We start from the raw sequence: 27348 nt of genomic DNA, 5'->3' as shown, positions 1-27348 counted from the left end.
CAGCCAGTCAAAATCGGGAAAATTTATCTTTTTCATAAGAATGCATTGGAGCCTCCCTAGGCAGACAGTGAAAAACTGATCCTCCATTCAAATGGCTCTCTCAGGGACTCCCAGGCACTATAAACTTTCACCCCAAGAAAGAAAAAAAAGACAGACTGACACGAAGACAGCATAAAGCAATTCAAGTAAATATAGATTTATCATAATAAAAAATTAAAGTCTTCAGTATAACAGTCTATGAGAAAAACATTCACATGCGAGGCATGGAAGACCACTGTGCTGCTCAGTTACACATTTCTTAGGACAGGCCTCTTCTAGGTTTCCTGCACACTTTCCCTCATAATTACAATTAGCCCTCTACCCACCTTAGTTACATGTTCCTCTCTGCATGCTAAACCTCTTCTCATTTACACCTGTTTTGCTTTCTGCATTTTGTCTAGAAGTTTTCACAGTTGATAGTTTAAACCAGAATTTAAATCTAAAAGGTTAATTGCACAGTTAAGTATTGTTGTATTTTATCTTTTGACTGCAATAAGCCAATTAACATTTAAAAAGCTGGTTTCATCAATACACTGCAGATGCAAAACAACGCTAAATCTATCCTGAAAGACTAATGGGCTCTGATAAACCATACCCCAGAACAGCACTGAATAGTCCATATCTACTGGTTTGTGAGGTGCTAGAATGAACAGAAGTGCACACACGTGTACAAGAATATATAACTCAACGTGCCTTTCTATTTACAAGGCAGAACATTTCAACTACTGAAAAAAAATGTGATGTGTCAACATTACAATTACTTGTTAACTCTCTTGTTACAAACATCCAAATCAATTAATAAGCAAGAACTACATGCTAATTGGAATTAAGGCTTTTCAGTGCCTTAATGTAGTTTTTAAAGAGGGAAAAAAAGCCTAAAATAAAGTTATAGCTCTGGGTAATGCATATATTATGGACATGTCAGAAATTTGCTCCTTACACTTAAGATACACAAAAGGAAATGCAACACAGAGGAACCCAACAATGAAATCTGCTGTTATGATACACAGTGATCATGATTTTTAGTTTTTTTTTTTTTAAGATGCATAATGTTTATACTTCCAACATGGACTTTTCCTTTTAGGAAACAAGTAGTCCAATCACTCGTCTTCCACAACTCCTTAAAGCTGTTTTACTGAATTAAAATAAAGTTGTGTGGACAGATCTACTGTGCAATTACTAGACGATAACAGATTTTCTTCTGGGACTTCAGTTACTTTGATACTGCTTTTGTGACATCTAGAACATCACATGAATAGAAAAAACAGCACAGAAACTGTCCTTGGCATTAATCGTGATTACACTTTGCTAGCAAAGCACACTGTAGCATGCATTTTCTTACCGGTATCTATGAACAAATATGCCCTTAAAAATAGAGTTCATCATATTTTCGATTTCATCTTGGTTTTCTTGTAGCTGTAAAAATAAACAAATAAATACAAGATCACTCCTCATTATTATTTAATATTCTACAATTACTTATTGGGAAGCATTAGAGGACTTCACTAAAGAGCACTTCACTAAAGATAGTGGCAGATTCACCATTTTCAACTTTTCCAGTTTACATTGTGTGCATTCACATACATATGTACAGTTCCTTAATGGAAGAAAGTTAACATTCACTGCAAATATCAATGAATTTAGTTTCTAATTAGTCCTTTGAGGTCATCACTCTTTTTTTTCTTTCTTTTTTCTTTTTGCTACAGAAATCCAGGCTGTAGACACCATATGTTCAGTAATATCAGCAGTACAGCAGTCAGAGATAGAACTGTGCAAGAATGGCAGCTCAGAAATGAAGCTAGTTATTGAGCAGAGCAGTAGTGGACCTGGAAGCCTCCCTACAAAAACTGGACGCCCTACTTAAGGTGAAGCACGTGCTCAGTGTCAAGCATGTGTGTAAGCTGCTTTAACTTCGTTGCCCACAACAATCCCATTTCCAGAGTCAGAATGTGGGCACTTAACATTGCTGAGACCTGGTCTCAGACCATGACACAACCAAACCAAATCAAGCACCAAAACAAACCAAAGCAGCGTTCTGAGTGGTTAAAATTAATATTATTTTTTAATTCCTTAACTGCTCCTCTTTAATATGAATGCATTCATTAAGTACTACAGAAAGATTTCTTTGTGTCAGTGGATCTGTTAACAAATCCTTAAAGATCATCTTGGAATCAACTGAACTATTCTCATACTGTCAGCTTCTGTGCTAACCTACGTAAAGATGACTTGAATACACCAAAATGTAGCTTTGTTAAATGAGATGATACCAATTTTACACAATCAACTTCTGGAGTAGAACTGCTGTAACACACAAAGCCACCTTTTTTCCACCAAGGTGTTCCTTAACGCAAAGCTTAATATAACAACAAATGTTAAGATAAAATCTTCCTATTTTCAGTATAAAAACCACAACTGAACCTTGGTAGTACAGACTGCATATACACACAAAATAATAGAAACTGTGTAATCATTGATACATACATTTAACACAGAAAATACCTTAAATCCAGAGGCACAGTTACCATCAGCTGGTTTGGCTTCCTGTACAGCATGAGCTCAGAAGCACTTTCCCCTAGGGGTTTATATTTTTCAAGCATGTTTATAAGTATTTCTACACTACCTTGCAGATAAGATCTTACAATATTCAGTACATGAAGCCTCAAAGGTTTCTAAAACACAGCGTGGTGCAGACTCAATTTTGCAATGGGAAAACTGAAGTAAAGGAAGGTGCTTGACTAAACTATCAAATACCTCAGAAATAAATTAATTTTATAGTAAAAGGTTTACATAAAACTAGGCACTATTGTAAACAAAGGATAGTCAGCATCAGCATTAATAATGTCTACTTTTGTATGCTCACCTACAAACATGTTAACTTATCACTAAGATGATGTTAACTTCAGCAGAATCAGGACTGCGATGGTCAGTGAAGATTCCCAACCTGCCCAATTTCTGCAGAATCTTTTGTGTCCTAGTATTTAACACACACAATGCCCAAGTGTATTTCCACAGCAATAACAGATTAAAAACTCCTTCACAAATTTGGATTTTCTCCATAGCTGCAATTGGTTTTTATAATTTCAGCTTTCCGAGATCACCTACCTGAATCTGAACGCTTAATTTTAAACATCTTGACCGAGAATGCCTTACAATTCCTGCTCTTACCAATGTAAAAGTAATTTAACACTACCCCTCTCAAATCTAAACCAAAATAAGGGAAACATTCTCCTGTTGACTCTGCAAGCACTTTGGGAGACTCAAAAAAGACACGTATGAGATGTATAAATCTGAATCACTACTGGCAGCAACTAAAGCACAACTTTTTCTGTTTTGTGGCAATTTATATTACAAACCTCATCCAGTTTGAAAATCTCATTGCCAAGAAGAGACCTTTCACATCAGATATGTAGAAGATGATACAAGAAAGAATACGCCAAAGAAAGCATTCCATCTTTTCTACTTCTAATTAATTTCCCACACTGAGATTACAAACTGCCCCTGTATAACTTCAGAAGGATAAACATATGCTGATGAAGGTGCTTATGAGCTTTTATTATGATGGCACTGCATCAAAAGAATCAACTAGGAAGGTGTTGGCACAGAACAGTACTGTAAATTCAGCACATTTAAGCACAGGAAATAAACAGCACTATGCTATGAATTCTCACACGGGGCCATTATGCCATCTAAACCTAATAATTCCTTTTCATTCTGTTTCCTCTCCTACATTTATTACTGAGCATTTTCAGTCATCACCACACCTCTCTGGCTTACTCTTATGCAGTATTTTTATTAGATTTCAGGAGCAGTGAAAAGAGAGAGATGCATCAAGAGGTAAATTTTGCCAAATGCTCAACCTTATTCACTGTCCTATGCATCAACGCTTCAAGATCTCCCCAGAGTTACACACTGCATCTCCAAAAATCATTGAAAAAATAATGTTGATGAGTACAAAGGATGTCCACAGGCACCAAGGTAGATACTGAACTGAGTTCACGGGCCTAAATATCTGTGCACTGGAAAATTCAAGCAACAATCAACAAATGTGGGATAAAAACTGTTCCCCAGCTGTTTTATCTAAGCAACTCTGCTTTTTGAGATGCTTTAAGACTGACATGCTTCGTTTCAAATGTTTTCCTTTCAGTTTCAGCAAAAATGATTCCTGCTTTGTGCATTAAGTATTTTAATAACTATAAAGTCAAGAGAAAATTGTGGTGTGGATCACAGAGTTAAAATACAACTAAAAATTTGTAATTGTAATTATCTCCCAGACTAAGACTGTAAAGTCATGTAATTTAAAGTCAGAAGTTATATGTAAAAGAATGCAAGGTATACACAGGAAAGGAACCCAGACATCCTTCATTTCACACTGAGTAAAACAGTGGAGAAAATACATTCAAAACGAATATATTAAAAATAATAAATTTAAATCTAAGTCATACAGGCTCATGAGTTTTGCACAGCATCTTTACAGATTTTGGCTGTTTCCACATCCATATCCTGATTCTTATGATCTCTAGACAAATATTTTTTTAAATATAACTCTAAAACTGAATTTCCTAGGATGTATTTTATTTAGGGATGATTACAGCATCCTTCTAATCGCTTCGGTCACCTAGTGGCAGTGTGATATTGGCTAAAAGTGAATTTAATGTCTCCCTAGCTTCTCCCTGAGTCCAAGTGCTGCAGCCCTGACCAGTGTTTTTTGAATGTAGCTACAAAAAGAAGTGCTAACAACACACCACATAACAATAACAGTGCTTAATGGGGGAAATGGGCAGCACTGTGATGGACTACAAGAGACTCTGAAAGCCATTTTGCATAACTGCAATAGATTACTACATACAACCTGAGACTAGTTTTTTCCCTGCCTGGTCACATATATGAAACAGAGGATAAAAATTATCTTGTGTAAGTAGAACAGTGCACAAACTCAACTGTACATGGAGATACAACCTTTAGAAGTGCCCTTGTAGCTTGCTTCAGATCACACAAACACCACAGCAGAACTAATCCCTCATTTCTCACAACTGAAGTCACGAACCATCCCAGACTTTCTGTTGGAGGGAGTGCTCATGAGCCAGGAAGCAAAACATCTTTTCACTTGCCTCTTTTCTTTTCTGAAGCAGCAGCTCCAATCTTTCATTAGCTCTTTTGCCAATCATTTTGTTTCTCTCAGCTTCGTACTGCCTCTGTGTATTATCCTGATGAATGCTCAGGTTTAAGGCAACATTCACAAGAGCAGTCATAAGCTTCATAGCTGCAAAAGCAAAAGACAGAATATGACTTAACCTGCAGTCAGAGCTCAAAAATATTGCCTCAAGCAGATCCATACTCACAGAAAATAACCATCCTGACCCTGATACAGAACCATCTGGATAGGCACTTCCCACCCAAGCAATACCCGGGTCACTCGGCTGACCTAAAGATCAGAAATCAGAGTATATGTACCAAATTGAGCTCCAGGCAATGTTATTTACCCTTTCTGCAAGTTCTAAGTGCATAACGTCATAGGGCAAGCATTTGAATCCACGGGTTCAGTGTACATCATGAAGCCAGCTACCGTGACTTACAGGCATTTCTCTACCGAGAAATACAATGACAGATGCCTCCACATTAAGTGCAACTCTAAACCAGTGAGTAAATCTTAACGACTGAAAATTGATGAATTTGCAAGGGACCACAACAACGCATCTCTGAAAGTTAATCTGCCCCTGCTTTAAAGCCAAGTGTATGATGGTACAAATAAACGATTAGAATTTCATGTACCCCTTTATACACGTTTGCAAACCTGGATACAATATTGTTAGTGCATATTTAATTCAGTTAAAAAAATACATTAGTAAGTGTCTTTCCCATGTTCTGTGTTGTTACACGGCAACATCACAGTTTACAACACTGAAAACAGAAAAAAAAAATTAATCACATTCTCTCTGGCTAAATATGCAGCACTGTCCTCCAGATAATAAGCAATTATACAAATGGAGAAGGGAAACTGTTCTTATGGTTAACTCTCTTATCAATTGCTTAAAGCCTGTAAGTCTAGAAGTACCCACATAAACTTCTTACCTTAGTTTCTTGCTATAATGAATCATTTCTCATTCAAATTGGCTAGCATAAGGAAAATTGAAAACAAAGACCTCAGAAAGAATAAATGAAATTCTAAGAGATTTTCATTATTTCTTATCAAGACTGAGTTTCACAGCATCGTGATGACCTCTGCTTTGCAGGTTAGCAATATAATCTAAAGTGCAAAAACTCGCCTAAGGGAAATGTGCAGAATCAAAACAAAGCTCCCATAGCTTGTTAATGCATAAAAATAATAAGTGTGTGGCATATTAATTGATTATACCTCTCATGCAAGAAACCAGCAGTGCCTTAAAAACTGAAGCTAGTTGTGACAAATGCAGGCCTTGGCATTTGTTCATCCTCGCCTGCAGTTTCTAGTTACAGGACAGCATCTATTTCTTCTACATAGCATGGTTTTTGGGTAACAATTCTCAAGTATGCTGCCATTTCCTGTTTCCAATCAAACTTCTCAAATATTGGATGACACAAGGATAAGACAATCAATTTTAAGGACCAAATCTATAGGAGCTGCTTTGAAAGTAATGCCTTGCTTTATTATGTTGGTCCATGGCATCAGAGGTGGATGTTGGTGGGATGGCAGGAGAAGCTGAACCTACCTGCCAATATCCCACTACATTACACTATAATTTGCCCTACCAATAGTGTCATCATGCTCTTTGTATCTGTTGTGGTTTCCTCAGAAATTCTTGGGAGGCATTACTTTCAGAGCATACATTAGCATTATTCTCGCCCAAAATCTCACTCTTAGAAAACACCCAACCATAATACAAGCAAATAGCAAGTCAAAATCACATGGAATTTAAGATCAACATCCAGCATCAGCTGGAAATGAATACAGTCTCCATCTCAGATTAAGTAATCTGGCACAGGTTTCAGCAGCAATCCAAGAAGATGCATTTCAGCATGAGACCAGTATAAGAACATCACCTGACGGATCTAGTTTTAGATACATGCATCTAAGCTAGGAATCGTATTATTAATTTATAATTGGAGAAATATAGCTACTTCCACAGAACAATTCATCCATGTTAACAGAGACCTCTAATACAGGTCAGATGAAATACACTCTACAAAGCCTATTTCTGTTTAATGATAAAACCAGTCTGATTCAGATGTAGGCAGGTGTGTTGAAAAGCACAGCACAGCCAGAGGTAGAAAACAGTGAGATATAGCATTTTGGTCCAGTGTTTCTAACATTGCGTTTCTCAAGAGAGAAGGTGCAGAATTTTATTGACACAGTAAGTTTGTGCTCTAAACTGCAAAATGACAAAGGTATACAAAAAGTGAACAATTAATAAATACAAGACACAAGTATGCCACTTTCGATTCACTAGAATCCCTTCGGTATGACAGTAATCTGTGAGGCTGATATATTCTCTTACAAAAGGAGAAGTACAGCTAGTTACACTGAGCAAACCACTTGGATTTTTGATCAAGCTTTCCAGAGTTGTCAGTGCTTGTTACCCATACCAATATCAGCAGTAACAATTGATTTATATATGTATTGATTTATATATTTAATTAGAAGTAAATAGGTATAACTCCTTTGAAAACACCCCTCTTTGCACTCTTCTACTTACCAGCTAATGTACTGGTGTGCCTGAAAGCCCGGACCTGGGAATCTGACAAACCAGTCAGAAGAGAGATCACCGTGTCCATCATGTACTCATCATAGATGATGCTATACTGACACTGTCGTATGAGCACTCCAATGAACTCACAAAAATTGGATCGAAATTTCTTCCACTGTGGCCCAGGCATGGTAAGGGGGTAATCACCACTGTCCTGAGGAATGAGAAAATGAATACACTCAGTGAACACGGACCAAGTTCCTTAGATCAACAGTGTATTTTTTCCTCCACCAATGCAGAACAGACAATAACAACAATTAATTCTTCAATAAACAACTAGTAGGCATGAAACCACTTCTCAAGAGATGCGATTATAACTATTCTACGCTCGTATTATTAGCTACGCATAGTCCAAAATATGCATCCAGACTCAATTCTTTTCCTGATGTCCTGGGTTAGGAAATAGAGGTAAAGGATGACAGGAAAACGTCAAAGCATTTAACACCAAAATCTAAAGAAAATCTTGAGTGACTGAACGTTTGAATCATTCTCTACCCTCCATTTCCACCCCATGTTAATATTCTAATCATCTGGCTGCCTTTCCCCACAAGATACGCTTTACTCAATTTTGCAACTGAGATCTTATCAGAAAGTAAATATTACCCTTTTTTGATCTTACAAACTTCTCCTTTTTCTTGTGGCTAAGCCTAACTTCTGATAGATGCAATGGATTTTTTTCAAGTTTAACATCTTTCCAAGATTAATTTTGCACTTTTCTCCCTTCAAGCAATACTGCATCTGAGTGAGACTGCTCCCTCCTATTAGAAAATTCATAAACTCCTTGGTCACCTGATTTGTAAGTCAATTCCAGATTTATTCAAAACATGAAGGCACCAACGTTCCATCCTGAATCCCTTCCCAAAGATACAACATCAGCTGTGACAAAGTTAAAACCATCTCTACATAACAACTCCACCTTTTCATGAAGAACAAACATTTTTATTATCCTGGGAGTTGTCTTATTGCACAGACTGAGCCACATAAAGCCAGAAACTTAAGCAGAGAGGACTTGTAATCAAATAATCTTTAACTTGAACTTAACAGAAGATGCTTAACTGCAGCAAAAAAAAAAAAAAACAATCCCACAAAGTGAACTCAAACTCAGTAACGTAATATTAAAATCATACTAAAATGATTAAAATTGCAATGCAAAAAGCATGCATACATTAGAAAAAGACAAGTGCAAGGCAGTCTTAATGACCCTAGTTTATCTATCATTACAGTGCTAGGTGACATTACCTCAACAAGTAGTATTTGAATGCCTAATTTAAGAGAAACAAGAGTTCTGTTTCAAAAGCAGTGAAATAAACGACTCAGAGATCTCACACCCTCAAATTTGGAAATTTCAAAGCTCAAAATCATTAAGATTCAGAACATTTTTATTTTGACAGAAGATTTGTTTCAAACAAAAAGCTCAGAACGTCTGAAAGACAATTTCTTTGCATAGCACTGTTCCAAAACATAATTTTGGAATGTCAGCATACTGCAACTACCCTTTTAAATTATTTTACCACTTCTACTTTTCCTGTATTATTCTTCCTAACGTTGATATTGGCTCACCAATCCTCATCTTGCAGTTTAAATTGCTGCTTTGCTTGTTGGTGTGATTTCTTATAAAGAAGCATTGCTTACCACTGGTTTCCTGCCCACTGCATTTTTATTTTACAAACACAGCATATTGTAATATATTTCATAATATAAAGCTACCGTATGTTTGTATGCTATCTGTAGTATATATACTGAAACTATTGCATACTATCTGCATACCATACCTCATCAAATTCTTCTGTCATTTTCCTTATTATTTCTGCATTTTGCATGTTCCTGAACATTTCAATTCTTACAGTACCTGTGGTGTAATAAAGGAACAAAAGAAATTAACACATCTCACGTTTTTGTATCAAAATATCAATATTGAAGTCTTTCTGCTGCTGAATGCACAGCTCAATAACACATGAAAGACAATTTAATGCAATGATGGTAGAAACACTTTGAAGAAGTGTGTATTTTGAAGAAATGGGTAAAACGATCTGAATAGACGTTAGTAAAATTTACTCTTCATAATAGAACATGCACGATACAGAAGCAACCAAAAAGCAATGCAGGACTCATACTATGTCTGCAGTCACCAAATGGTTTTAATTCTGTCTGCAAAATAAAATGAAGTCTGTCTTTCAGTTCTGTGGCCATTGCTAGTAATTCTTCCCTTTCCACCTTTAAAGATATACCAAGCACTCTACTTGGAGCCATAACGGTGGTTTTCAAACTGCTTAACTCTGGACAAATATGATTTATGGCTCAGACACAACACTGTGAATGGAGCTAGCACCAGAGCTAGCAGAACTGCATCCCGTGGCACTGCAGTCAGTGAGGTACTCGAAAACCAAAGTCTCCAAGGGGTCAGTCAAGATGTGAGCCAGCTCAGGACTAAAAACAGTATGTGCATCTATGTTATTTCTTCATGTGGATTATGTCAATCCCCCATTACCTGAACCATTAAATTGATAGCACCGATTTTACATTGTAAACTGATACCAAAATCTGGAAATATGACAACACAATCACAATTAATGAAAGTTCTTTTGACTTGATGCTAAATTCTATCAGAACAACGAAATAAAATACCTTTACATCACATGATTGCCTTAGTAACTAAATATTGTCTGAATTTCCAACCATGTAACGCAAGCAAACATGTGAAACTTTTTTTTTTATTACTGTGTGATATATTTTATTTTCAATTCATCATCATCATCTTTTTGCCACTTGACAATCTTCTTTTGCTAATGGAAGAAATGCATAAAACTTATGTAAACCACAGAGCTACAGCCAACCTTGTTAGCATTGAAAAAGCTGAGTCTTGCTACTACTACAGAAAGTTCAATTGGATTAACAGTGCACACTGCATGGCTCCAAAAATTCAAACCAGAATAACAGCTACCAGCACTAATTTCTGTACAAAGGAAAGATAAAGACAAGTATACCAACTGCTATGGGAGTATTTTAATTCCACTATTTTTTTCCTTGAAAAACAAGCATTAGAGACACACACCTTCCAAAATACACAAGCACAGTTAGAGCTCACCAATCTTCCACATCTTTGCAAGGAAACTTTCAGAATACAGTTTATATCTTCATTTCTTGCAATGGCAGTGTTTCTTCAGGAAGTAATATTTACTTGTTATCTATTTCATACTAGGCAACACTGTCAGCCTCAGTTCTGAAAGCGGTGATCTATGTTTGAGCATGGCAATTTCCATATTTTTAATAACCAATTAGTAATGAGGTATATTAATATAAAACAAAAACCCAAAGGAATACTGCTGCATGACAGAATGCTGTAGCATCAGCTTCAAAAACATCTCTAAGTGCAGTTGTATTATAAATGTTTCCCCCAGTACTGTAACAGCTTCAGTATGTCTCAGTGTGTTGAACAGTAAATCCACCTCAGCTGCATTTATACCTCTCAGAGCACGCTGTCATCTGCTCTTATTTTGATCAGTAACATAAGCCCCACTGAGTACATAACTTACCGACTGCAGTTTCTTTTTATTTCTCATAGTCCTGATTCAAATTTTATCCATTCCATTTATTTATGACCTCTGTTAATAACCTCAAATAGCTTCCATAAAATATGTAATCACGTTACTTTGCTGGAAAAAAGTAAACACACTATAACAAAAACTCTTTGCTAATGCATTTCACTCCATTCAAATCTCCCTTCAATTTAGTCTAATTCTGATGTAGTTCTCTGTATCTTTTCTCCTGAGGGTATGGAATGTAATTATACTGTGGTCACTATTACTTAGGACTTCAGATATTTTTAGCTTATAAATGACCTCCTGTTACTTAACACCCAAGTATAGTTTTTCCTTGAACAGTTTCTTCAGAGCAATTGATTTCAGGACTAACTATTTTCAACACTGATTTTTTATTTTTTAATTGCACGGATGCAACATAATACAATTATGACTTGGACTATTTATCCCTGCTTCTTTAATTGGACAACTTTGCAGATGCAGTAACAGTGCTCAGAGAAAGCTGATGGCTGGTATAAGATGCAACTCCTGTGTCACTATCAGACAACAAATTGTATATACTGTACCACAAGTGCAGAAACCTTTAAGCTGCCCTCTACACTGGCCCAGGGGAGAAGCTGCAATCACAGGACTACAGGTCACAGGCAGTCTCTTTTTACTTTCCATCCACCACCTGAGGATTCTTACTGATCACCATGCAGAGGTACCACAGAAGAAAAGTAACAGCAACAACAAAAAATGTGAAAGTTGGCAATTCTGGTACTTACACAAGAAAGGGAAGTTTATACAACAGAAATAAGGCTGTGGCAGGAGTGGTGCTCCACCTCCAGTAGCCTACATGAAAACATATTGCTCACTACTAAATGAACTACTGAAATACAAAGTCCTGACAGCTGGCAACAAATTACATCCCATGAACCAGAGTGAGGTTTCATCTCCTCTACCTCCATTCAGGGAAGCTACAAAGCCAGCACCATCCCTTCTCCTTTAGACCACCTGCCCAAACTCAGAGAGCTGCTACAAAGCCGTAAGAAAATTGCAGCTCAAGACTGAATAGGCAATGGATACAAAGCAAATCCACTCTGCCTCCTCAAAGAAAGATGAACTGTGGGGACTCCCATTCAGGGTGAGAGCTTATTATCTCTCAGCCACAGTACCTGGAAACACAATAACCGAAAGAAAGATTTATAAAGGCATCACGTTGAGGACACCGGGAGACTTGAGCTGGAAAGCATAACGTGAAAAAAGAAAAGTACTACTTTGCATTAGCAAAAAGTCAACAGTGATCAGAGCACAGTGAAACTGTCAAGAAAGGTAAGTTTAATAAAAATCTTGCAAGGATGAATGATGATTATGGAATATCTGGGTGGGCAATATTTCCCCCAATATCATTCACTATGCGTTTCCTACAGTTTCCTCCCCACTTACATTATAAGACAGAAATAATCCACTTCCACAGTGTCCTTAAAGTGCAGTTTTTAAATCATCTCAAAAGCTTTAATGACAAACCTCTGTATGAAAGATGATAAACAAGGACTGATGTCAAACCACGCATTACTTCTCATGACTCAACTTAGGTCATGTGTACTTCTGGAACATTTCATTTACTGTTCCCAGAAAAGACCAGCCCGAAACTAACCAGAAATTACACGCTTTTGTTTTGACTTCTATTTTCTGTGAGTTGTGTACCATCCCATAGGAATATTAACATAGATCTTACCCGATTGGAATAAATACGTATAATGATTAAATCTAAACTGAAACAGCACTGGGCCTGCTAAAGTACATCCAAGTAGATGTTAAGCATCCTAAATCCTAACTTTCCATTCATTTCTGAGCTTGAATACTGAAACAATTCACTCAAACAAAAAATCTGGGTTCAGGAAAGAAGACAGCCTAAATAGGTGGATTTTAACCTTTGTGGCACACCCAAGAAGGGAAGATGCTTTTACTGACATATTCCTCAATTAGTCGTGCTGCATTCTCTCTAGGTTGCCCAGCTTCTCCTGCCAATGAAGCAGTATTCAAAAGCCATTACTGTCCTAAAGGACGTAGGCCTAAATCATCCCTAGAACAGCTTCAGATCATGAACATGTACTGAAATAAACAGCAAGAATCCCAATGGAAAATAATAAACAAATCACAGCCTCACACAACTGAAACCTTTTCAAGCAGAGAATCAGAGGCAATTACTAGAAAGAATTCTAACAACTCATTTATGTTTATCATCCCAATACAAAACACAAACCAAGTATCTAATGTGTCAATTGCCAAATCACATTCAAATGTGCTCTTTGAAATTTCACTGCCAAGGTAAGACCTTACCATTCAACTGAAACACACAAGGAAGGTCTATTCTCTTGTAGTAAAATTCTTGCTTTGATCTTCCACTTATCCTTTTGCTTAGCAAAGGATAACAAAAGTTGTACTTCATTTTGTTTATCTCATTGTATGTATCACCCTATACTTCTTGAATATTTACTTTTAATTATTTATCACTCTTCATTTTGATTTTCACACCACTGCATAGTGTATGAATCAAATATGTTGTTCACTTACAACATTCCCTATTCTTTTGCTTTAAGCCATTTTGTACTTGACTGTTAAGTATTCTTTTTAGGAGCATTCATTCTTCCCTCTTGGTAGTGTTTCTCATGGAGACGTGCCTATCTATGTTCTCAGTACATTCTTGGCCTCTTTTAAAGACCATCACCATTATTTTGCTCTTCACTTTGCTCTCACAGAACTGGGAGTATTATTTTAATGACTTAGCCTATTTAAGTTGTCATTCCAATAATTAAATGTACCTCTCGGAGAATATTTAATTTGTGTTCTCCATCTTCTGTATCAGAGAACAGTCACCACCACATCATACAAACTAACTGGATGACCCCTGACTTACTATCTTCTACTCCTTGATGACACCTCACTAGTTTGAGACTCCCCACCTCATCAGTTACTGTATGGCATGCAACTATATACCAAATAAAAACAACAGCACCTGTTTTGGTGGCTGTAACCCTCTACAGAAGAAACTCCTACAATCTCTCCCCTTCTTTCATTGCCCAGACATTCTCCAGAGACATATACTAGATTTCAGACCAAATAAAAACATTGACATTATACAGGAAAAGGATTTAGGGGCGAGCTGCTGCTTCTAAATTTTCAGATCTTGATTTTTCCTAGAAGTTCTTTCAAACAGTTATTAATCTGAATTAAATAAATAAGGAAAGATAAAGACCAGAAATGCCATTATAGAAGACTGTACTAAACCCACTAGAGTATGAGAAACATATGTAAAGAACAGACTTACACCTGACAGAAGATTAAGTAACTAATCTACTAATTTTTCAATCGTTGTCGTGAAGAAATACTTGAGTAAGAGACGTTTTTCTATAGCAATATGATGTTAAATCCAGTTTCTGGAACGGAGGGAACTTTGGTCACCACGGTCCTTTCCATCTGTATGGCCATTTTGTGCTCTCTCCTCCCAAAGCCTGACTGCCACCTACAGCTCCTACTCTGTGCTCATCACACAGCCAATAAAGGCATGTGTGTGTAATGTACAAGGTGAGTGACTGAGACATTGAGAGGCGTATTCAAAGGGACTGCTACTAAAGCATTTCTAATTCTGCATCCTCCATAATACAAGGCACAGAAATCTGCTACTGTTCTGGTTTACATAAGTTTAGTATAGGCAAGAATTAGCTTAACCGTCTCTGCTGATATTCCAAAACTAAATTTGGCCTTCAAAGAAAATATTCAGTATGGAAACCTCAAAAGTTTACTAAATAGGAAACTGGCTTCAACCAACCAGTAACATCAGTAGTGACCATAGCTATGAACAGCCTCAATACAGTAGGGTCAAAAGCACTAATAAAACTGGGAGGACTTATTAATCTTGTGACTGACAGGGGGTTTTCTGCACTGCACTAGAAGCAGAATTTCAGTACAAAACCCTCGCTGTTTCTGGTATTAAGGATAGCTGTTTCATTGTTAGAGTGAACAATTCTATCGTACACGTTAAAGTTCAAAGTTCTGAATAAGACTAAGAACCTGACAAATTCATCCATACAACTAATGATTCATATGTCATCTGTTCAGCTCTTCATGTAAGTTATACTGATCCATCAGTGAAGATAACAACTATCTTATACAGAAAGATACAGACCAAAGACTGTCTGAAAACGCTATAAGAGGACAGTGATATGCATCAATGACAATTCAGCCACTTCCTCTCTAGTGAAAAATAACTGTATTCTTATTGTAAAAAGTGACATTTCTGTCTGTTGTAAAGAAACTAAATCCTATGAAATTCCCAATCTCCTACGCATGATAATCAGTTATTTGCTTAAATTAATTGTCTGAAGAAGGAAAGAGTAAAAATACAGAACCCACCCCTGATCCAGAGAACTACCTACCATCAAATGAAACTGTTGTGCCAACCTAGAAGGTTCTGTACTATAGAACACTTGGGCCTATTCAAGGCTTTTGCAAAGCACTGCTTCACAAATGGTTTGGAGCTTCCTAAGCATTAATAAGCAGCTGAAAGTCATGCATTTATGCAACACACATCCATTTTCAAAACTTTGTAATGGAACTTCCTTATTTTAGTTTTTAAATAGGCTGCTGCACAATAAGAGAGAAAGGGTTTTTTTGAGTTGTTTTTTTTTTTTAGATTTAAAGATTAAAAAAAAAGGAAAGATAACAAAAATGGTCAGTTTTCAGAATGGAATATATCTTTATAAACAAGGATTTTGATAGAAATATGCTAACCAGCAGATACAAATGCTTTGAAAAGAAGGATGAATAATGGAGCAGGCAAAGCTTGCCAGAAACAAAATTACTTAGAACAGCGAGAATTAAAGCTGACAGACAAAGCTGCAAAATAATTTCATAGTGACAAAATTGATAAAATGGTAAATAAATGCATTTCAGAAAAAAAAGCACACTAATTCCACAAGCTGCTACTAGAAAAAGGGGCAGACCTGCATAATCTAACGCATCCAGAAATAGCATGCTTCACGTATTCAAATCTTAACATTTTATAAATGAAACCACTTCAGAGAGTTTAAGTCAGATAATGCTGTTTTGGCATAATTTTACAGTATTTGCCTTTGGAAATGGTAAGCTGCTTTTCATCTCGATGTTAATGTCACTGGCTTTGAATAACAGAAGCCACATAATTAATAACTAAAGCCACAAAACTTGAAATGTAGTGTTTGTACTGAATGCCTTAACAAAATGGATCCTTTCATGCTTTGATGGCCTGAAGTAATAATTCTCAGAAGGCATCCACCTTTTTGTCAGATCACAGCACAACTGAACAACAGTAAATGGCATGAACACGAGCAAAAGCTCTGGAGCCTTTGCTACCCCAAAGGCAGAGCTTTGTTCCTAATAATGTCTGCATGCTTTTGCATTTGGTGGAAGCATCCTCAGCTTACAGGCCAGCAGCTGTATCCTGCCCTGCCTCACCTCACTGTGGCTGAACAAGCAGTCTGCAATCAAGGAGAGGGGAAAGCACTGGCTCCAATGCATTCCTGGGTTTAAACTCCTGAAACTTTCCACCTACTTAGTACTTACGCTACAATTGATTTCTTTTTTTCTTTTCTTTTTTTTTGTCAGGCACTATTCATTCTTGCAGTTTCCCACGTTCATGCTATAAGGAAACTTTTGCTTAGAGAAACATTTTGCGTGGACCTGATGAAGCAGAAAATAACATAAGGACTTCCAGACTCAGTAATCAGCACTAGCTGTTGGTAGGTGTGCACAGACAGGCATATGTATAAATCAGTCCAGCACTGAGCAGTAGCTCAGGCCTACCTCAACCTTAGCAGGTTGCTATGCCACACTGTGAAAGTTGTATTTCGTGCTGCTAGGGGATCTACTGCATCTGAATTCTTTCATACTTACCATAGCAGAGAACTGCAGTTCAGCTCTACGTTCTCTAAGAAAGTAACTCATCTGTTTTCAGAAATGCTGCCTGATCATTTTGCTGGAGAAGCTCGGGATCTTTTTTGCAAGAAACTGAATAATTGTTCCTCTACCTGTCATCCCTTTCCCTGGTGCTCGGGTCTTTCTCTACATTCTTTTGGAAGCGATGTGGTCTGAAATGCATTCAACACTCAAGATTATTATTTTTTTTTTTTGCAATGCAATTTTATGATAGACACCTTTATTTTTAATACATACACAAACTCATCTTTCATTTCTGATCTTCACTTCACCTCTCAAGACATCGCCAAGCAGAGAAGTTACATCTCCAAATTATTCGAAACGACAACAGACTCTAGGACTAACAATTTATCGCTTCATACGTGGAACCAAACTTTGATTTCACGCTGCCAGAAGTCACTTAAATCTAGCAACAGAAAGATCAGTAGCTTGGAGGAAAGGCTGAAAGTCCAGGTATAACTACCCTTCTAGAGTACTTTTATCAGGCTGTTTTCACACCTAGAGTCACCCATCAGCTGCACTGCTAGCAAGCCCTCCAGCTTCCCTCAGGAAAAAGAGAGGCTCTCTCACCTCCTGGGTGGGGATCTTACCAGCAAATACACGTACCTGTTTGGAGGGCATAAAGACAATGGAGACAGACAGACACTTCCCAACAGTGCCCAGGGACAGAAGACTCAGACAATCCAAACACAAGCTATTAGTACAGCTTAAGTGCATAAACACTTTTTGTAGCCAAGGGCTGAGTAAAAACATTACCCCAGCTGCTAAAAAGACTACAGGCACAACCATGCCCACATTCACTACACAAGTCCCACACTGCTAGGCTGGTGATCAAGGTGTCATAAGTTCCTGCTGTGTGAACTGAAGTTTGGTAGCAGATGTCTCTCGTTACAACGCACAGCTGACACATGGGATAAAAATAGCAAAGGTCTTGAAAACACCGAATCTGCTTGATAAACCAATTTCAGCTACAACAAGCTGCTTTGTACCAGTACTTGTACTTACAATGAACCAGCACACCCTCTTTGTGCCACCTACAATAAACCCCAGTGGTTTTAAAAGCATTGAACGTTCTGTAAGGTAAAAACCAGAGATCTCTGTTCCACCATTAGTAGGAGAGGTTTCGTATCCCTCACTGTGCATTCTTTTGGGCAGCTAAGCATTAATCCACTAATTCTCAAAATAATAAATAGATTATGACTCCTTAAAAACAGACAATTGATTTTCCTATACTGCTTCCTGTGATTTCTACCAAAAGTTTCTCCATGCAAGAACAAACTTGCATATGCTTATTTCCCTTAGAAACTTAGAACAGTAGAATAATCTCAGTTGGCAGGATTCTGGGGCAGCAGCTAGTTCAAGCCCTTCCCTATGCAGGGCAAACTGGACCAGGATGCATAACTGAGCATGTCCAAGGACAGGGATCCCACTGGTTATCCCATTGTTTCTGCAGATTATATGAATTATTATGCAGATTATGCAGATTAAGGAAGCCATCAGCTTCCTTAAAAAGGTTATCTGCTTTTTTTATTAATCTGAAAAAAGGAAATGAGACTTGTGTGCATTTCTATCCTTAACTACATTCTGCGTAATAACATTTGAATTGTTTCTTTCAACCCAATCTGACAGATCTAAAAAGTTGCAGTGAATTTTACAAAAGCAGGTAATTTAATAAAAGCCAAAGTCAATCTAAATCATTACCTCAGTCTGCTACGACCAAAAAGCCCTAAAGCTAGAGCCAGACAGGGATGCTCACATGGGGAACGCCACTACTTCTCAAGAAAAGCTTCCTCTGGAGCACAGCAACCTCTTCTGCAGCAGTATTTCTCTGTACAGTTTGGTTTCCAAAAATGTATAAGCTTCTACTAACATGCTTTCAGAGGAATACATGGCACTCAGAACACCATCTCTCATAAAGAGTATCTGCCACTTGATCAGCATGCTCAGTAGCCTTCATACCACTTAGTAAAGACAAGCTAAAGAAGACAAGCACTGCAGATACACTAGGTACGCCTCCTCATTAGTTCTGCTTCTCAGGAAATTATTTGTTTCAAGTAGAGATGAAAAGCATTTACTAGCCATTATCTATGAAGTCAATGCAAAAGGTTTCCAGAGCTGGCTGACAGCAACACCTTTATCTTCATCATTTCCCATTTACAAGTACACAAGATGAGAGAAACTCTCCTTTTTTTACATAGCTGTTTTTTCCAACCTTGCTAGGACAAAACTCAATTTTCTCTTAACTGTTTGTTCATTCCAACACTTTTTGAATATATGAGCACATGTATGGGGGCTTTTCTTTGTTTAAGGTAATGAATGAATTCGAGAAACTGCAAAAAATACATAATATGTGCACTTAGCAGAAATTAAGTGCCGAACTTCAGATGCTCTCTGCAATCCTCAGTTGCTCTCTTCTGTGTACACTGTGACGTGTCAGACAACTTACATGGCTGCTTACAATTCTGTTGAGCTTCTGGAAGTGAACAGGGGTTGTGCTGGTGAAATTATTTCACTTTGGAAGCGTGCAGCTCTTGCTACAGCCAATGAACTTGGCAGGTAAATCGAGGAAGAAAGAGGGTGGTGGTACAAGAGGAACTGACGAGGATGCTGCAGACTGCTATTTTCTTTCACTTTGGTGTTCCTATGAGAGTCTGGACAACCTAAACTACACCAAAGACTGTCCATAACTGCACATTCTTCATTTTTCAAGCATCTTCATTGGGCTATCATGGATCAATTCAGAAAAGTACAGCATACAAATAACAAAATCTGCAAGTACACTGCCTCTACTACCTTCCTTTGGTATGTAAAAAAAATTAAGAGGAAAAGGAAGAGCTTGCATTAGCCCTTTACTGGAGAGGATCCCATTCTCTTAGCCTAGGCTGGAATCTTGCTTTTTTCTTACTGCAAATACTATTATACAAAACTAAGAACTTCAAGTTTCCATTTCATGAACTGCTTAAGGTACTCTGAGCCCAGCCACTAATTAAACTGAAAATAAGGAGTAGGAAGGCAGTAACAGCTGTGCTTTAAACATTAATAGTTATCTGAACAAAAGTCCTCCCCATAGGGAGTGGCACAAATACTGTATCTGCTGTCTCAAAAAGATTTTTATCCATGAAGCTGTGCATGGGCTACCCAGTTACACACTGGAGGCAGTATCTTTATTTACAAGGCATTGAAGACAAATTAGCTGAAACCCCATGCAAAAAAAGCCCACAAGAATATTTATTATCTGGATTTGGGTATTATAAAAAAAATTAAGAAGAATCATCATATTAATTTGTTTTAGGTTCACTTCTAATCTTAACAACAGCCGTTCAAAATGCTTTGGCAGAGGCAAGAGAACAAGAGAGCCTACACTACAGCCTAAATCAGTAAAAGCCTGTATATGCTTATAATAAATATAATGCAAGTGGGAACTGTCACCTCACAATTAAGAAAAGAAAAGGTGCTAGCAGCTTTTATGAGAAGGCCAAAGAAAGAGCCTTTCTAGGGCAGCTCTGAGGCCATCTAAGGCTGCACAGAATGGCAACTGGAGATGCAAACTAAGGAAAGATGAGAGAACCCACAGAGATCACAACAGTGTTGACAAAAATTGTAAGTGGGAATGAGGAAAGAGCTGGAAAAAGCTGAGAAAGGTCAATAAATCCCTTGTTCCTCAACAGTGGATGCCTAGGATTCCCTGTGTATTTGGAGTAAAGACAAAGGTACACCTATACAAACTCGCACGAAGTTTTGAAGTGGTAAAGCAGTGAATACTAGAAAGAGTGCTGAAAGACCAATAGCAATAAATAGAGGATGAACACAAGAGGGAATTAAGAGCTTGAGTGGAAAAATAAACATTAATTAAAGCAAAGATGGTGGACTTCAGATAAAAAAATTAATCAAATACCATTAAGAAAAAATAGAAAAACAGAGGAACATTGGAAGTACGGCAGGCTCTATCTGGAAAATGGTTTAAATTCTAATTTAGAGTTTCCTCCCAGATTGTTTGGACACTACACCTAGCAAAAAATAATATAATTAGCTGAAACTGTGTGTTTGGCATAAATTAGAAACTGTGCTTAAAATACATCAAGCACTACTACGCTGCTAATATAATTCTCTGTAGACTACCAAATGCAAGACACCATGCATGCAGTCACTGAATAAAGCAGTCACTCACTCTTCTGGTTTCACTTCTCAGTGCTCCCTCTCCCACACGATCAGTTTAAGATGTCTGGAAGCCTTAATGTAAGGATTTCCTCACTACAATTTTTAAGGTTATTAGTAACGCTTAATTTTCTATACAGGACCAATTTTTTGGCATTACTCTCAGCTCTAACCACCTGACTACACAGACTCTTGTCTAGTAATTGCTTTGCTGTCCTTCCTACATGAAATTTTTCTTGATACCATAACAGAAATACCAAAAGGTATTACATTATGGATCATCTGCTTGATGAATGCTTGAAAATTGAGTTACATTTTTAACTGATGGCCCTGTCCAGCAGTATATCATGGCTGTACCACTGTGCAGCAGCCTAGAGCAGCCGCACAACATACACATCAGATGAAACAAATACACAGGCATTTTGGCTAATGAAGCAGAGCTAAACCACTGGGATGTATGCCCATCTGCCTCTTCTGCTTCCTAAGCTCACCAGTGAAAATCTGCCCTCACAGAACACATACTTTTCTTGTAACTTTTAGAGTCCATTCTTCCTTTTGCTTTATACTTGCCACAAGTTTACCTCTTCATCCTTCATTCCAGTTACATGAAAGTACAAAACAAACGTTTTAGTTTCTTCTTGAGTCTTCCCTATTAATGAGATCTCACACACGTAATTACTTTTTTTTTCCCCAAGGATTTTATCACTTATTTTATTTTTTATCACTTTTTTTGCTGTCATTATAGGCTGATAAGAAGAAAAAGAAATGCATAAAGTATTTCCCATTTTCAAAATGCCTGCCACGTGATGCTGTTTCCATGACATCAAAGTCTCAATGTACCTAAGGGTTAAATGCATTTTCCAAAACACTGCAATATCTCTCACTGTTTCTAATCACAACTGCAAGCTTTGCTTGGCAGATGCAAGCAGGGAAGAACACTACCAGGGGATGAGGAGCACTGACACTCATGTTTCCCAAAAGCAGCTTGTTGCTCAGTCTCCCTTCAGAGCACTGGGAAATATAAGCCACTTAGTAAGATTAATTCTTTATTACCCTGAAAGAAAACTATAGAATATCCTTCTGTGCAATCACTTGTGGAAGTTAAACCTAGATATAAGCCCTGCAGTTTACCTGAACCCGATCCCTGGAGTGTCTCTATTTTATAACCTACCTTGGTTGGAGCAAAGGCAATGTGAGCGAGCTTGACTCCTATTAATTCTGTCAGATAGAATAAACATGCTTTACTACTAAAATGCTAATACTAATATGCATTACTTTACACTGCACTATACTAATCTAGTACATAGCTAAGATCAGTTACCTAATTTTGAATGTGCTGCAATTTCTGACTGTATTTTTATCTTCTCTCTCTAGAAAGTGTTATTAAACACGTCTGTAATCAAGTAGTTAAATTTACCAACCTATCATTCTTGCAAAAAAGCATTACGTCAAAACTACATCAAATTTGATTTTATATCTCAATTAAGGAAGCAAAATAAACAATCGTGGTGTTATATATACAATACGCAAAGTAACAGTGCAAAGTCATACTGGCTGAAGTATCAGATAATCAGAGCAATTAAACAATACACCTTGCTAGACCAGCTGACAATTTTAACAGGCAGCCTTTCCTTCTCAAGACTGAAAGGCTCATGGCCAACAGATATGAAAGTAGTCTGGAAACGCCTCGTGAACTGCTGAACCCAGCCACTGCTCCTTATCAGCACCGGTCACATCTCAGCTTTATTTGCAAATGGATATCCCAGAAACTTAGGGCAAAAGCTGGCTGTGACAGCTGAGCTACTAAGACATATCAGACCTAAGATTTGGTCACAAAATCACATGAACATAGTTTCATTTTTTGATCTCAAGCAATACATGTTTTCATGCAAAGTAGGAGGAATACAAAGGAAAAAGTCAGAGTTCTGATAAGTCTTTACAAGATGTCACGCAGGACTAAAAGATATAAATGATATATATGAAATATTTGTATCAATAAACTATTTTAAACATAGATATGATCTCTAAAAAGAAAAATAATAATCCCAAGGAACTAGTCAGTGAAGTATTAGAAAGACAAATAGTGATTTTTTTTCTAATCAAATACAACACCCTCTGTTACAGGCTACCATGGAAACCAGAAATAAAAATGGATTGAAAATTAGGTATCAGACAAATCTGAGAGTAGGAACGGTCTTCACTGCTATTAGACAAAATGAGGTGGTATGGGCCAGCACTGCTATCTTTCCTGTTTGCATGTTTCTTATATTCTCCTGTAAGCCACTCCTAGTGACCCAAACAAAGCATGGCTGAAAAACTTTACAGCTCAAATATATGCTTTCAAAAAAATCCAAAAGTTAACATAACTGCGTGTGCACACTGGCCATGTGAGTTAAGTTGGTAGAGAATAAGTTATATTTTGCATACATCATCAAGAATTCAAATCTCCAAACCAATTACAAGCCTTCACTGTGTTGGTTCCAATACCAGCAATGCAGGATTGGTGGATCAAGGAACAACGACGACGACAACAAAAACAAACAAACCCAAAGCAAGAATAAGATTAATAATTTGAGAACAAAGAGCAAATTAATTCACGCAGGTTTCCTCCACAATCATATAGCATTAAGATTAAAGTATTTTTAACTAAGGTAAAGAATTCAAGTTTGAATGTCTCATGGTTCCTGTGTTAATCTGGACATAGAACTCCAGTCCGTTAAGAGGACTCATAAGTGGCACCAGGAAGTGACTAGCATACATTTCCTCCTGTATATATCATGGAAAGGACTTCATCTTCTGGATGCAATGGCAATGGTAACTGCAGAAGAAGAATTACAGTCCAGCAACTGACTGGAAAACAACAAATCAAAGCACTCTCCATCCATAAATGGATCTTCTCATAATTCAAAACTAAAAGCTATTCTGTCACTCGTCATTTATCCACTGGGCAAATAATACAGCAAGACAGGAACACAAATATAACGAGAGCAGCTCCAAAAGCAATGCCTCCTATTTTATGAGGTCAGCCCATGACACCAGAGGCAGATGTTGGTGGGATGGCAGGAGAGGCTGAACCCCCCCACCAGTATCCCACTGCATGTTACTGCCACGTGACAGATGGCAGCAGAGGAGCAGTCTGAAATGGAAGTGTGGATGAAGCAAAGATGTGTCACCGAATTCCTCCGTGTGGAAAAAAAATGGCACCCAATGACATTCATCAATGCTTGCTGAATGTTTCTGGAGACCAAACAGTGGACGTGAGCACAGCGAGGAGGTGAGTGGTGCTCTGCAATGACAGGATTGTTCACCTCTACTGTCGTGGATTACAATGAGCACAGCCATTGCTGGCAAAATAGCATAGCTAAAGGTGGTCACTATGTTGAAAAACAGTGTTTTGAAGCTGAGAATTTGCTCTAATGGTTTCATGGTGCTTACTGTTGTAGTTTCTATGGAAATAAATAGGAGGTATTACTTTTGGAGTGACCTACTTACTTATCTTCTGAAGCTGAAAACATTGTTTGCTGTTCCTCTAGCAGCAGTGACCAAGCACTATGAAACAGCAATTCCCAGCCAGGCACAAGAGTTGAATTTGTACACTTCTCTCTTCAAAAGCAAATGTTAGTGCACGTGGTTTTCTATTCTGAATTGCAAAAAAGAGATTTTTTTCTTTCTGTTAGATCACAGTTTTATAAATGTCACCTCACTGCAGATCTGAAGTAATTTGTTTTCAAAGACTTGAAAGAAGGGATTTTAATGAATTCCACTACATTGTCCACTTGTGTTTGCTTTACAGGAACGGAGAATCTTCAGCTGGCTCTATTCTCTAAGTGAAACTTTAAAACAGGACGTTCATGTTACAAGACGTAGTGTTAGGGTAGAAAAAATGCTTAGCAACTTGACTTGTCCAGCACATGTAAGCTCCGGAACATTCAATACTTCACTACATTTCAGGGCATTTTGTTGTAGAAAAAGTCTGAAGGGACTACTTTGAGGACTCAGGTTAAATCAACTTCAAACAAAAGTCGTAACCATACCTGGGGTATCAGAGAATCTCCCTACAAATATACTAGTACTCTCAATGCAGTATGATTTAAAGGAGAAAATCCATTTCTTTATGTTCATGATTTAAGAAAGAAAATCCACCTCTAATTGGAAGAAATGACTCAGGACATCACAAGAAGCTGTGGAAACACTTGACCTCAAGAGTGCAGAATTTTGCCTTCTTATTCTTCTTAGCCATCAGGAAAAAATAGCTCAAAGGTATTCAGTAAGAATACAGAAGTAACAGCAATCTTTTGTTAATCTCAAAAGATGCTCTTCCTCTTCTTCAGTAATGACTCAATTAATTAAACTGATTTGAATATTGTTCAAATATTCAAAATTGGTTTGAATCAACACAACAGAAACTTGTCACACACTTTACCAAAAACTAAAGTTCCCCTACTGCCACAAAATCCACTAAACTCTTCTCAGCTAAATTACATATATAAAAAGGTAGTATTTATTTCCATCATCAAATAGATGTAGAACAGTCAATTTAATAAAAGAAAAGCTACTTAACAGCACTGTTATGTCCCTCTGAAATTTCCTCATTATTCAGTAGCATAATTAAAGGAACTTGCATGATTTTCTACTGCTATACATATACCACATGAAGTACTTACTAATAAGCTTTGGTCTCCTGAAATGAAAATGTATCCCTTTCTTTTAATAGTTGGCCATAAACTATTTTTCTTAACAGCTTTTTTTTGCAGAACTGCTTTTTCACATTACTTTGTTCATATACATAAGGGATTCCAGTACAATAAATAATGTGGATATACTATCTTCCATTTTCTTCTGGATATCTTACTTCATTAATTTTACTGCTATCCACCTGCCTGAGCTCTGAAGTCTTACTATGACTTCTGCTCCCAGAAGCAAATTACACCTATGTAAAACTCCAGTCTGCCATCTCTGGAAGAATAACTGTCTTTAATGAAGACCTGCACACTTTTGCTAGTAGGAATTTTTAGTACATCAGTTGATCAGTTGTTTTTACTGCTTGAAATGGGACTAGTTCTGTATTTTGTTGCACCTCTAACTGTATGATACGGAAACCTAAGAGGTTCTCTGTGGTGATCCAATCTACCACACTGCCCAGCTGTACAAACAGAACCCCAATGCCATCTCTGAAAGATTTAATTAAGATTAACTAAGATTTTAATTTGTTTGAGCTACAACATTTAAGTTACAAAACACTCACAACTATCCAGGCAAAATTTTTAAGAACCATCACTCCACAATATCAATAATTCTTTTTTAAACTACTAAAACACCATCGAGGAGTGATAGTAAAGTATCACCCTCTACTCCTTCCAAGGAACGACTTGCATTACTTAATGGTTCAATTCATACAGCTGGCTCTGTATTCTTCATTCAGAGTCTGAGGTGGGAATAAACATGTCAGTAGCAAATGTATTCTTGTTATACTGAATTCTATTTAAAGCAGAATTTGTTTTAGCAGGTTAATCCTACAAGAAATCTGATCATTTATAGAGTCTAATAAGAGCATATTTCAAATAACATTACTGGCTGTATCTATATACGGTCAATAAGAACTTTACTGACTGTACCTATATAATTAAATATCTACAATAAACTTTCATTCCCAAAAGTTTCTGAAATTTCTAGGCCCTTTTTCCATGATCATAGTTTCCTTAGTCACAACAATTCGCAAGCAATCTAGATTCATTTCAATAATAAACAAATAACAGGGATTGTGATAAATCTGATGACTACATTAAAGGTATTCCAAAAGATGATGCTATGACCTTGCAGGGATTTGTTTCCACAACGGGTGGTGTCTATTAAACTCAGCAGGCTGTTCCTGAGAGAAAAGATTTTCTCATCAGTCAAAGGTGTTTTAACTTTTTAACTCTCAAATCCAACCCTTT

At 37.2% G+C, this 27348-nt stretch overlaps 1 protein-coding gene across 2 annotated transcripts in view; it reads right to left on the bottom strand.

Annotated features, from left to right (window-relative positions):
• Window positions 1-27348, bottom strand: part of STAG1 (STAG1 cohesin complex component) — a 152375-nt gene that overhangs the window by 60010 nt on the left and 65017 nt on the right. For both annotated transcript variants that reach the window (XM_065748186.1, XM_065748187.1), the window contains exons 6-9: window positions 9533-9609; window positions 7710-7914; window positions 5148-5299; window positions 1382-1455 (exon numbers count right to left, since the gene is read on the bottom strand). In XM_065748186.1, the coding sequence (XP_065604258.1) occupies window positions 1382-1455; window positions 5148-5299; window positions 7710-7914; window positions 9533-9609 (508 nt within the window). The remainder of the gene's footprint in view (window positions 1-1381; window positions 1456-5147; window positions 5300-7709; window positions 7915-9532; window positions 9610-27348) is intronic.

Source organism: Cyrtonyx montezumae, unplaced genomic scaffold (assembly GCF_038088225.1).
Source record: "Cyrtonyx montezumae isolate F1298 unplaced genomic scaffold, pur_monq_1.0 scaffold_5, whole genome shotgun sequence".
NCBI lineage: Eukaryota > Metazoa > Chordata > Aves > Galliformes > Odontophoridae > Cyrtonyx > Cyrtonyx montezumae.
Note: the sequence above shows the minus strand (reverse complement) of the source record. Positions and strands in the feature narration are given on the sequence as shown.